The 13943-nt window shown below is 35.8% G+C and overlaps 1 protein-coding gene across 3 annotated transcripts; it reads left to right on the top strand.

Annotated features, from left to right (window-relative positions):
• The first annotated feature begins 592 nt into the window (after positions 1-592).
• Positions 593-13460, top strand: UVH3 (5'-3' exonuclease family protein). 3 transcript variants are annotated; one of them, XM_020349170.3, is made up of 19 exons: positions 593-754; positions 838-1088; positions 2853-3001; positions 3087-3164; positions 3320-3434; positions 3705-3782; positions 4293-4471; positions 4557-4680; positions 5131-5208; positions 5293-5346; positions 6040-6221; positions 6389-8045; positions 9434-9628; positions 9717-9802; positions 10015-10306; positions 10414-10550; positions 11128-11212; positions 11406-11978; positions 12545-13460. In XM_020349170.3, the coding sequence occupies exons 1-19, from the start codon at positions 667-669 to the stop codon at positions 13226-13228; spliced, it is 5085 nt and encodes a 1694-aa protein (XP_020204759.1). In that variant the 5' UTR covers positions 593-666; the 3' UTR covers positions 13229-13460. The 3 variants fall into 3 exon arrangements, with proteins under 3 accessions (XP_020204759.1, XP_082928571.1, XP_082928572.1); XM_083072445.1 differs by having other exon boundaries at positions 6365-8045; XM_083072446.1 differs by lacking the exons at positions 593-754; positions 838-1088 and having other exon boundaries at positions 2871-3001; positions 3121-3164; positions 6365-8045.
• Positions 13461-13943: the final 483 nt, after the last annotated feature.

Below are 13943 nucleotides of genomic sequence, written 5' to 3'. Positions count from 1 at the left end.
TTTAGCTTCATATTTTAAAATAGAAATATTTAATTTTTTAATTTTAAAAATATGAAATTTTGAATTTTTCGTTAAATTATCGTTTATTAATTATTAAATTTTAATATTTATTAATAATTAAATGATATAATATTTAATAATATAATATTTAAAATTAAAAAATTAAAAAAAAAATATAAATAAAATTTATGCTAATAAAATAAAAGTTAGTTACTCGTATAAAAATAGATAAAAAGAAGAAATTTTATATATATTATTTTTTAATTTTTATTTTTATATGATATATTATTAAATATGTTATTTAAGTAGTGACAAATATAAATAAAATTGAATTTAATAATTAATTTATATGTTAAAAATATAAAAGTTAAATATTTTAATTTTAAAATAAATGGAGTAAAATTGGAGATGGAAAAATACAGAAGATGAAAATAAACTACTTAGTCTCGGGTGAAAAGCAATGTAGTTAAAAGCATAGAAATCATCTCTAAAATGTTTTATATCTTAAAAAAAAAAACGAAAATGAAATGTAGGATGTATTCTACGGTTTTTATTTTAAGAACCGACTTAAATCATGAAGCACAGTCGTATTGCAAGGCGTGGCTGGTTGGCGCGATAACATAACTAACAAGCGATTGAAGCAGAAGTCTTCGATGCAACAACAGAATGGGAGTCCACGGTCTCTGGGAACTACTCGCCCCTGTCGGTCGCCGCGTCTCCGTCGAAACCCTCGCCGGAAAAACCCTCGCCGTTGGTACTCCCTCAAACCCTATCACTTTCTCTATCTCTCTCTCTCTCTCGTTTAACAAATCAAACAATCGCTGACCCTAATTTCAGACGCGAGCATATGGATGGTGCAGTTCATCAAAGCGATGCGCGACGAGAAGGGCGAAATGGTTCGCAACGCCCATTTGCTCGGCTTCTTCCGTCGCATTTGCAAGCTTCTCTTCCTCCGCACCAAGCCCGTCTTCGTCTTCGACGGCGGAACCCCTGCCCTTAAGCGCCGCACCGTCATCGCACGCCGCCGCCTCCGCGAAAACGCCCAAGCCAAAGTCCGCAAGACCGCCGAGAAATTGCTGCTCAATCATGTACCACCTTTGGCTCTTCCTTGTGAACCGTGAAACCGCGATCACTCTTTTTTCCTATTTCGTTACTTAGTTGGTCATCGTGTTCCAATAGAAAGAAAGAAAACAACTGTTACTTCACATTCGCTTTGTAGTTTGAAAATGTTGGATGGATGAACCTTGACTGCAACTTATTTAGATCATGTTTGGATATAGGCTTGGAAGAGCTTTCTAGAGTTTTTAACCGAAACTAATGAGCTTTTTCAGGAGAGTCTCTTATAAGCTCTTTCAGCTTGTATCCAAACAGACTCTTATTCACATTTAGGGTATTTTGTAGTAAGAAAGCGTGTTGAAACTTAAAAGTGATTTTCCAGGCTTTCCCATGCATTGATGAGTGGCAATCAAAAACTTTTCATTCTGCTCTATTCTCACTCTGCTAAATGGTTATCCATGCGATGCTGGTGCAATGCATTGTTTATGTTTCTTTGTCGTTTGCTCACTTGCGTGTTGTGTTTATTGTATCGTGGAAAGGTGTGTTGATTCTGTAATGTTGAGGGACAATTGTGCTTATTTCTGTGTTACTTGATCATTTACCACATTTTGCTCTTCCTTGTGAACTGTGAAACTAATAGAAGGAAAACAATAATTGCTTCACATTCTCTTTCTAGTAGAAAAAGGTTGGATGGATGAAAGTTGACTGCAAATTATTATTTATTCACATTTCGGGTATTTGTGTAGTAAGAAAGTGAGTTAAAACTTAAAAGTGATTTTCCACGCTTTGCCATGCTGTAACAAGTCCCACATCGGGGAGGTCTCCTTACCAGGGAGGCCTTATAAGGCGGGAGGTTCTCCAACCTCTTGGGCCGGCTTTTGAGGGATGGTTCCCCTCCTTAGCCTTATGCTCGTTACAATGGTGCTTTCGTTGAGAGCCAGCCAAATCGAGAAGGGCTACCAACGGAGGGTTCTGACCACCGGAGGGTTCTGACCGGCAAGGGCCGAGTGAAGTACCGGTGAGTAAAGTACCGTGGAGTGCAGCCATCGAGGACGCTGGCTTTCGAAGGGGGGTGGTAATGTAACAAGTCCCACATCGGGGAGGTCTCCTTACCAGGGAGGCCTTATAAGGCGGGAGGTTCTCCAACCTCTTGGGCCGGCTTTTGAGGGATGGTTCCCCTCCTTAGCCTTATGGTCGTTACAATGGTGCTTTCGTTGAGAGCCAGCCAAATCGAGAAGGGCTACCCACGGAGGGTTCTGACCACCGGAGGGTTCTGACCGGCAAGGGCCGAGTGAAGTACCGGTGAGTGAAGTACCGTGGAGTGCAGCCATCGAGGACGCTGGCTTTCGAAGGGGGTGGTAATGTAACAAGTCCCACATCAGGGAGGTCTCCTTACCAGGGAGGCCTTATAAGGCGGGAGGTTCTCCAACCTCTTGGGCCGGCTTTTGAGGGATGGTTCCCCTCCTTAGCCTTATGCTCGTTACACATGCATTGATGAGTGAGTGGTTTTGGAAAGGTTTTCGTTCTGCTCTATTCTCACTCTCCCAAATGATTATCCATGTGATGTTGGTGCAATTCGTTGTTTATGTTTTTGAGGATGGTGGGTTTGGATTTTCTTTTTCTCTCTGCTTAGTTACATTACTACCAAACAGAGAGTTGTTGTACAATTTATGCTAATGGGCGGGTGACCAGATATAGCATATTAAGTACATATTAACATGGTGATGGTGCATTCAATATATTTTGTTGGTTATGTAGTGCAACCTTAACTTTTGTTTTTCCGTTTTCTTTTACAGTTAAAGGCACTAAGATTGAAGGAACTGGCTGATGATATTAAGAGCCAGAGGATGAAGCAGAATAGTGATAAGGGTCAGAAAAAATCTAATCAGAAGGACTTTGCTGGTAGTGATTCAGGAGGAAGTCAAGTGAAAGAGCCGGGTGAAATGTAATCTGCATATGCTGTTGTAGATCTTAATGTCTCTTCCATCAGAGTTAATATTCATTATTTGAATTATTTATTATTTATTTAGGTCTGCAGCTAAGAAAGACAGAAATTCTTTGCAGGCAACAGTATCAACTAGTTTCAACCAGGAGGAACTTGATGAAATGTAATCCACCTATATATTTGTCTTAAATGAAGGGGACTAAAAGCCATGGAATGTCTTTTATAAAAGTTGTCAAAAATGTTTTTTTTAATACAATTTATCTTGATTCTTGAATATGGCTGATAATTTGTCCATAATGTTTCAATGAGTTAATTTAGGTTGGCAGCGTCTATAGCTGCAGAGGAAAATGGGATACATGCCAGAAGAGGAATGCCGTCTATTGTAATCAGTCCTTCAGAGGAAAAATGTGATGCAGATGAAGAGATTATACTGGTAAATTTGCAAATGTAGACACATGGGATGGTTACAAGCAGCCATCTCAATCATATGATTTTTATATTACTCTTGTGTATATACTTTTTGTTTCTTAGTCAGAATAACCCATACATTATAGTGTGTAACGATAGAGTCATTGTGGGGTAATGATGCAATATTTGATTTTTCATTGTTGTTACATCTTTTATTTTCTTTGTTAATGCTACTAATTTTGTTGATCTCTCTCACTTCTTGTTGCAACATCTATATATTTTTTTCTCCTCTCAGCCATCAGTAAATGAAGAAGTTGATATGGCTGTATTAGCTGCTTTGCCACAGTCAATGCAACTTGATATTCTTGCGCAGGTCAGATTATACATATGATATTGCCTTCTGCAATGGATCTGGTCATTTTTCTTGTTCTTGTTATTTTAATTATTTCCCCCCCTTTAAACCAACACATTATAGACCAGCAATAAAAGATAAAATAGAATGTTTTTCAACAAATGTGATATAGTTGGTACATAACCTTGTCCCTTAAACATGTGGTCAGGATTGGATCCCTAGTATATGTGTATGGAAAAACATTTGGTAGGAGAAGTCAGTTCCTTAAATGGACAGTATTTTAGGGAATTAGTCCCTACTTTTCAGTTAAGAGATACATTGGTTCAATAACCACCCCCCCCCCCCCCCAAACACACACACACACCCACCCACAGCCACACCCAAAAATGAGATCAAATATTTTCCTGTTTGTTAGATAATATTTTCTTGAAAGCATCATATGATATATTGGCTTGCTTACAACTCATCTACACATGATATATTGACTTTCATTTGGTTTATATGTAAAATGTCTTTTTTTGTCGATATCAGCTCAAAGGAAAGAAAACAGAAGGATTAATGAAGGAAGTTGACAACCAGAAACAACATGAGGCCATTTATCAGGGCAATGGTAAGGGGATTCTACTTGGTGAAACTGACATGGTAGGTTGTAGCTCAAGACGTGACAATGTTACATCAAGGAGTGACAATCAAGACACAATTGATGAAATGTAGGTTGCATAAAATATCAGTTAATTTTATCTTCTAATGTCATTGTTTGTTTATAAGTTATACTTGTTTTGATTGGTCTATTAGGTTAGCTGCATCTATTGCCATGGAGGAAAATGAAGAGCTAGTAAACAAGGCATCAACTTCTGTTGGGGCTTCCACCATTGAGGAAGAGGAAGGTGACTATGATGAAGATGAAGAGATGATACTGGTCAGTTCGTATTTCCAGACATTTATGTCCTTGAATTACTTAATTTGGATTGTGCTGAGATTCTAGCAACAGCTCTTGGTCATTTTTCAATTTGGTAATCTTGATATAGAAAACCACAATGGTTTTAAACTGCACTTTAATATCAATCCTTGTATTAGACTCGAGTTTGAGCACAAACTGGAAGATTGGAGAGTTCTGGAATTAATCCTGAATTTGTAGTACAGAACTCTAACACAGGCCTAAGCCCAAACTAGGAGTCTGATTCTTCAAACAAACTTCAGTAATTTACCACCCAATAAATCAGGATTGGTGAACATACATAATACATAATTGGTGTAAAATACATCACATAACTGTCCTTTCACCTTGCTTCCCCAACTCCAAACTTAAAAATTATGATCGTTATATATGCATAAAAATAAAAATATTTATATTTCTTTGCCTTTTCAGCCAGCTATGCATGGTGAAGTTGATCCAGCTGTTCTAGCCTCATTGCCACCATCAATGCAACTGGACCTTCTTGTTCAGGTAAGTGAGTTCATATAGTATGTTTTAGCTTAAGTACCTTTTACATTTTATTCTGATATCAGTGATTGCATAATTATTCTGCAGATGAGAGAGCGATTGATTGCAGAGAACAGACAAAAGTATCAGAAAGTCAAGAAGGTTTGTGAAAAGAATTATAAGTAATTTTGATATAGATAAATAGAAAACACAACCTTGTTAAAATAGAAATTTTCATGGATAGTGGTGTACACCCTTTAGACATATGTCCTCTGTGATTGTCAGTAAATGTTGGTGGTAGATATATTCATGTTGGTGTGTGCTAGTATTATCCAGACTTGTTTATTTTATTGGGAGTTCAGTTGATTTTCAGGAAAATAATTGCATAATGATTGGTTGGAAAATACTTAAAAGTGATAATAAAGTCTTTTGAGTTTGTATGCTATACGATTTGCAATTTTTGGAAGTCGTAAAGCCTTATTATTGTTAATTATTTTTACCGAACTTATAAACTGAAAGTGAGTGTGGGAATCTGTATCTAAAACTCATGCTTTCTCTAGAATTTAGTAATAGGAAGTTTCTTCTTTTATTATGGTATTGTCAATACCCTATAGAAAGCTCATGCTTTTTCTAGAAATAGGAAGTTTCTTCTTTTATTATGGTATTATCATGAGTCTAGAAACTCATTCTTCTTCATGTTTGTTAAGTGATTTAGTTTGGCACTCTGCTGATGCTTGATGGCAATTGATACTATTATCATTTCTTTTAGTTCATTTGGCATAAGAATTACTTTTCCTCAGTACTAGTTATGATTATGCACCATACTAAATATGTTATTCAACTGGTTCCTTCCAGGATCCTGCAAAATTCTCCGAGCTACAAATACAAGCTTACCTTAAAACTGTTGCTTTCAGACGGGAGATAGATCAAGTGCAGAAAGCTGCAGCTGGAGGAGTAGGTGGTGTACAGACTTCACGTATTGCATCTGAAGCCAACAGAGAATATATATTCTCGTCATCTTTTACTGGTGATAAACAGTGAGTAACTTTATTTTCAATTATTTTTTTTATTAATGAATAAATTGCAAGTTCTTAATGAATATTAGCCTTAAAATATAGCTTGGTGCTTTTCCTGTTTATTATGATGTCTTGTGGAATTTTATTGTTGACTACTTCCTTAGATTTTGCATTCCTAAATATGGCAGAGAACTTACCTCCACCAGATTAGAGAATAATAAAGATACACAACAGAAGGCACAGGGAGCACATCCTTCACAGAATCTTGAACATAGCATTGTGGCAAGAAATGATTCTAATAATTCAACTAGATTGGTTCCCAATGAACCTAGTGAGCCTGCTGATGAAAGTATTGAGACATATCTTGATGAGAGGGGTCGATTTCGAGTTAGTAGATTGAGAGCCATGGGGATGCGTATGACACGTGATATACAAAGAAATTTGGATTTGATGAAAGAGATTGAGCAGGAAAGAGCACATGTGAACAAGGCTGCAAATATTGGTACAGTGAAAAATGTGGAGAATAATGGTCCTTCGGAAAGTTCCAGGATCCAACTTGTTGATAAATCACAAGAGGTGAATGTTGACTTAGTTGGAGAGAATGTGCAAAATGAAAAAACAATCTTTGACAAGGATAATTCTATAGATATATTTTTTGAATATGATTGCAAGACTAAATTTCTTAATGGCGAGGATGATATATTTTCCAGTTTAGTAGGAGGAAATCCAGTGGCAATCATTTGTGCTGATGATAATGCAGCAACAGAGCAACCTTCTCATACTGATTCAGATTGTGATTGGGAAGAAGGAGTAATTGAAGGTAAGAATACCATTTTTCCAGAACATGATAAGGTAGGGTTGAAGTCTTCTGTTGCTGATGAGGATAATAATAATGACAGCGAAGTAGAATGGGAAGAAGGAGACTGTGATGGTGCTAAAAGCACCTTATTGTCAGGAAAATTGGCATCTCGAGGCTGGTTAGAGGAGGAGTCTGATTTGCAAGAGGCAATAAGGAGAAGTCTTGAAAGTAAAGGGGATGAGGAACTTAAACGCATGTCATCTGTAGATGAGCCTTCAAATCATTATGAGAACAAATTGGATCGTTGTTTAAAACATGGTGGTGATCAGAATTGTTCTGACCCAGTGGATTTAGATGATAACTCTGAGTTCCTGAACAATAAAAATAACATGGAGAGTTCCACTTTGTGTAGGGAAGACAGTACTGAACAAAATGAATCTCATGAAATTGAAGATGGAGATAAAAAGGATGATTTTGTTTCTGGAAATAATGCACAAACATTCCATTTTCATGGAAGTCATTCAAAGTCATCTGTAACATTTAATTCCAATAATACTGAGATATTGATCAATACACCTTGCAGTCTGGACAGTCGTTCTTGTTCTGAAGATTCAATTTCAGATAAGCATGATGGTGGTAAAGTGTCTTTCTATTGTAATAATACATCCAAATTTGATCCACTTGGTACAACAGAAGAGGAGAAAAAGAACTGTATTAATGAATCTGAACCATTGGGTATTTCTACCAACACTACCGAACCTGCTATTCTTTTAATGGATTCATCCTTGAATAAATCAACAGATAACCTTTATTTCAAGCCAAAATTTTCTCCTGAGGTCAATAAGGGAAGTTTCTATGAAGAAAGGAATACTAGCCCTGCCAATGATGTTGTTAAAACTTCTGGAAATTTTCCTGCTCATGCAGAGGTTAGCTTGGAGGAAGAAATGCAAGTTCTTGGTCAAGAATATATCAACCTAGAAAATGAGCAGAGGAAGCTAGAGCGGAATGCAGAATCTGTAAACAGTGAATTATTCACTGAATGTCAGGTGTGGAACTGAAGCTGATCTATCCATCAGTGCTATCATATCATGGCTAGTTATAATTTTTCATAAAAGCTATTGCTGGGATTTCATGCTCTATTTTTGCCAGTTTAAGGGTCTATTTGTATTAGATTTTGGTCAAAATAATTTTTATACGTATTGATGTTTAAAGATTTGATTTTGAAGAAATTGAGGTAAAAAAATAATTTCAGAAATGATATTTTAAAAGTGAGGTAGGAGAATTGATTTTGTTTGGATGGTAGGTAGTATCACTTTTGGAGGGTAATATTGATATTTTTCTGGATCTCTGACCCAAAATCAGTTCTTTTATCAGAAAAGTTAAACATTTCCAATTCTCTCAAAATCAATTCTACTTGCTGCAAAATTGATTTTGAAAAGTTTAGAAGACACCCAAACAAGAAATGTACTATACAAAAGAAGTTAACATCCTGAAACAGGAATTTAAACTGCTATCAAAACAGACACTTAGTTTTCCTCTATCAATTCTCACATCTGCTAAATTATTGAAAAAGTAATTTTGATTGAAGTTCTGTATGTATTTTGCACTTTTGTGCTGATTGAACGCAAAACTCTATTTTGTATTGGATTTTTTATTATTATTATTATTTCTTCTTTCAAGAATAGGGCAGCGATTAGTCGACATTGACTGGACAAGAAGGATGGAATTCTTATGTTTCAAACAAAAACACGTGGAGAAATGTTACCTGCACACATCAAACTATAATGTTAAGGCAATTGTTAATTATGAAAGGTTTTTCTCAAAATTAGCTCTATCGAAAAAGGTAGACTTAATGTGCAAACACTTCAATCTTTTTTTCCTGGGAAGACTACAGGGACTAAAGATAATTGTAATGCTTATATATTAGTGAAAAACTTATGCAATTAGATAGTCCCAAAGCTAGATACTGCATAAATAGGTGCCACAAGCTTACACTTATCTATAGTATACATGAGTACATTGCATGGTCTGTCATACACAGTTCACACACATTATTTCTTCTCATTTTAGTGGATTTTCCTGCATGCTCTTCACAAACCAGTTGACAAGTAGCAACTTGGACACTGGTAAGGAACATCATTAATGTCTTTGCATAGTCCTTCTATTTAACATTTTAGTTGAGGATTATGAAATATTTGTAGCCCAGACTAATGTGATAATTGGATAAGGTCGTGATCCTCAAAACTGAGTTTGATATTCTTTATTATTATTATTATTGCCTCATGAACTCTTGCTAGTTTTCAGATTATACTATGGCTTTATGTATCATTGTTTTCCATTCACGTATGCCAGCGATCACTCTTGATCAGTAGTGATTTTCCAGTGCTCAAGTATTCTGATCCCTTGTGCTTCTGATGCATCTGATACTCTGTAGGAACTACTGCAAATGTTTGGCTTGCCATATATTATTGCTCCAATGGAAGCAGAAGCGCAATGTGCTTATTTGGAACATGAGAAACTAGTTGATGGTGTTGTGACTGATGACTCTGATGTTCTTTTATTTGGGGCACGCAGTGTTTACAAAAATATATTTGATGACCGCAAATATGTAGAGACATACTTCATGGAGGTCTATATTTGTTAAAAGCTGTTTCTGTGAATAAAATTCTGTTGTAAAAAACAAATTCATTTTATGCTTTTCTCTATGATTGGTTCAGGACATTGAAAAGGAGCTTGGATTGACCAGAGAAAAATTAATACGCATGGCTTTACTTCTTGGGAGTGATTATACTGAAGGTGTAAGGTATGATGACCCTTACCTTGTTAGAGTATATTTTTTTCTTTTTTGGCTAGTGACCCAATCCCTTTAAGCATGGAAATGTTGCTGAATATCTATATCTATATTTTTTGTCCAACTTGTAATAACAAGATATTTGGTAGATGTCCTTTCAATCATTTCTTTTGTAGTAGGATTTCTGTGGTATACTTATATATAGGTTTTGCATGCTAATGTAGTGGGATTGGCATTGTTAACGCTATTGAGGTTGTTAATGCATTCCCTGAGGAAGATGGCCTCCAGAAGTTCCGACAATGGGTTGAGTCACCAGATCCCACTATCCTTGGAATGTTAGATGCAAAAGGTGGATCGAATACTAGAAAAAAGGGGTCAAAAGTTGAAGAAAAGATAAATCCATCAAATTCCGATATTAAAGAGTCGGCATCAGATAAGAACATCTCCTGTGCTCACGAGCAAAACAAGTTGCTAGGTTACATTCAAGAAATAAAGCAAACTTTCATCAATAAGCATGTAATTAATTTCCAGCCTTTTGTGCTCTCCAGTAAAATAATGAAGGATAGTTTTGCTCTTACTGTATTATGTTTGTATGTGACTTTCTTTATTTTCTTTTTTAATAGAGAAATGTTAGCAAGAATTGGCATATTCCATCTTCTTTTCCAAGTGAAACAGTTATATCTGCTTACTATTCGCCAAATGTTGATAAGTCCACTGATCCTTTCACATGGGGAAAGCCAGACCATCTTGTTCTTCGCAAGTGAGTTCATAAGTGTATTTACTTGTTTCCATAACCCTTATTTCCACTAAATGACCATTCAGTTCATTAGTAACTATATAACGCATTAGATTTACTTTAAAAGGATCACATAGGAGGTTAGTCAATCATTTCTCTTCATGTATTTTGTTAATGGTGGTTCTGCTCAAACTGTTTATTGACCCAGCAGGGTGGCGGAGCATTTTAGTAAAGTACACCTTACTTGATGCTGTAACTGACCTTTATAGAGTGTTGGATTAGTAGTGATCTGGTCCATGATTAGTTGACAGTTACTTTGTACTTGTTGATTTGTAATATGTTTCAGCTTTGATTTTTTGGATGGATTTTAAAGTCGATACTTTGTGCTATGTGTGAGCACTATGCCTTGATAAACTTGCAGTCTTCCCTGATATTGGTCCATGATTTTCTCTCAAATTATAAATCTGAACATGATTATCATATATCTCAACATTTGAGATACTATTGATCACCCTTTTGAATATTCTTAATCTGTTTTTTAACCTGTATTGAATATGTATGTGTTTATTCTATGATAATCTGAGTTATTTCCTGTGCATAGATTATGCTGGGAGAAATTTGGGTGGACTTTCCAGAAAGTAGATGAATTGCTATTACCTGTGTTAAAGGAGTACAACAAACACGAGGTCAGAAACTTTGTCTTGTTGATCTCCTCCCTGTTTTTACTGGAACTGTTTTATATTTTTATTGTGTTAAAAGTTGAAATTATTTTGATCACTATATATTATATAAGCAAGCTTTCTAATTGTTGATTTTATTGTCCTCTCAATACTCCTAATTATTAGGAATATCCTGATACTAGTTTAATCTTTAATGTAGACTCAATTGCGGTTGGAAGCATTTTACAGTTTTAATGAAAGATTTGCCAAAATCCGCAGCAAAAGAATTGAGAAAGCAGTAAAAGGAATTACTGGTAAGCAGCCTATAAATGGTTCTGCAGAAGAGTTGTCCAAGAGTAGAAAGACAGGGAGAGAACCTGAGGATAGCACATTGGAGGCTTCAAGGGGAACAGAAGAAAGTCTTGAAGGTAGAAGTAAATCAAAAATAAAACCGTCAAGGAAAAGGAAGAATGATGGGAATACTGTTGCTAAGGTGAAGTCAAAGAAAATGAAAGTTAATGACGATCCCTCTTCAACACCTGGTAAATCTGAGATGGAAAATTTACAGCCAAGTATGGAGACAGAAGAAGAGCAGTTTGATGGTAAGGCATTTATTCAGAATAGAAGTGGAAGAGGCAGAGGAAGAGGTAAAGGTATGGGAATAAAAAGAGGAAGGGAAAAGGAAAGACTCGGTTTTCAATCTTGTGAAACTGAAACGTCATTTGGGAGCAGTGACATTGATGATCATGGGGAAAGAGTGCTTATGGATAAAGCTCCAAAAGATGTGCGAAGGGTAAGCCTTCATTCAGATTTATCTGATATATGAAATGAAAAATATGTAGGTGTTCATAAAGTCATTTCGTTGTTGACAACCTTCCTTTATGAATCACTAATAATAAAGTAATAAACAAATGAATGTGCTTTAGTGCTTTCAATCCTTTCAACTTAATGAAAATTTTCTGTTATACCTATGTAACTTCTTCTAAATGAAAAAGAGAAAATGTGCACAATTATGTTTGATGGTAATTTTTTTATTTTTTTTTTTAAAAAAGGGGACACTCCATTCTGAAGAACTAGATTTGAACCCATGGTCGCTTGTCAGTATGTAATCTTAATTTTGTTGCTTTTGTGTTTCCTTTGGATTTTGAACTTTCTTTTGTTTATAATTGATTTTTGTTGTAATTTTTTCTCTATAAATTTCAATCACATCTATGAAACAGAAACATCATCCTTAATCTGTCAAAAAACAGAAAGAGTGAGAAATTTCCTCTATTAGGCTCACATATCAAGATGATTGAATGTAATCTCATTTGCAAAAAAGAATAAGAATGTTTCACTTACTGTTTGTGTGCTTTTCAGTCAATGCGATCACGGAAACCTGTCAACTATTCTTTCGAAGACACTGAATATGAAGATGCTGATGATTCATTTGATCAAAAATGCTATCAGAGTGGTCCAATAGAAGAAAATTTATCTCATACTCATGGCGCATGTGAAGGTGGTGCAACTGATTTCAACATGGGGAAAGAATGCAGTACAACGAATTTTCCTCCAAAAGAGAACTTGCCTACAGACTCTATTGACTCAGAAGGTTTGTTTTGCACGAATGCCGGGGAAAGTAGTCATCCTGTGACTGGCAATCATGACTCTTCTGATGACTACCTTCAAATGGGAGGTGGATTCTGTTTAGATGATAGTGAGACAGGTGACAAGCATAATGCAATTGATGATATCAATACAGATGCAGTGGATTATAATGCAGACTTTCCACACTGTTCTAATTGCGTGGACGAAACTGACCGTGATAAAAGTAGTTCAGATAAGTTATTTTCTGGCACTGAAAAGGCTGAGGCTGAAAATAGGATACAAGGTGAAGCGGCCTCTTGTAAATTCAATAGAGAGACAAATGACTTTCAAAAAGCTAGCAGTTGTGATAATTCTGAAATAGGGGTCTTGATACCAGAGAATGTTCATAACAATATTGGAGCCTCCACCGGAGCTTTTAGTGCTATCCCGTTTTTGAGGAAAAGAAGGAAGAACTGAAACTTTTATAGCTTTGAATGTCAGGCTTGTGCATCTATATGTCAACCCTCCAAATTGTTTACGTCTAGTTAGTTATGTATCATCCTGTTCCATTTGATTGTTTGCAGAGCGACATTCATGATGTTTCATGCCATTTGATTGCATTTCATTTTTACCGAAGGAAATGTAAATCGCCATATGACTAATGACTATTATGGAAATCAAATTTTGATCGGTTTACCTTTGAAAAGAATGTTGATGGAATCCTAACTCATTGCGAATAACGGATTTTCTAGAATGGGTTCCAACCAACACTGCTAACATATTGCGAATAACGGATTTTCTAGAATGGGTTCCACCAACACTCCTAACATATTGCGAAGAACGGATTTTCAAGAATGGATTCCAACCAACACTGTAGACGTACCCTGAAGAACATAGAAAGTGGAGTTTGATGAGAAAGTGATAGCAACACCTCCATCTAAATTAGATTGATGAATAGACGGAAGATTTGCCACGACCTACACATCGTGATTTTATTTATTTATTTATTGCAGCCTACGTGTCGAGGGCGACCTGCAAATCATAGAGAATTATTTTAAATACGACTTGCATGTCATGATTTATTTTATTTTGTTTTTAGGGGTCATAATCGTTTCACTTCAAATGGTTTGATTATATAAGGATGTATCATTTAAATAATTGATTTGTTTACCATGTATCCCTTATATGACCT

Source organism: Cajanus cajan, chromosome 4 (genome assembly GCF_000230855.2).
Source record: "Cajanus cajan strain Asha chromosome 4, NIPB_CcT2T_4, whole genome shotgun sequence".
NCBI classification, from domain to species: Eukaryota; Viridiplantae; Streptophyta; class Magnoliopsida; order Fabales; family Fabaceae; genus Cajanus; species Cajanus cajan.
Note: the sequence above shows the minus strand (reverse complement) of the source record. Positions and strands in the feature narration are given on the sequence as shown.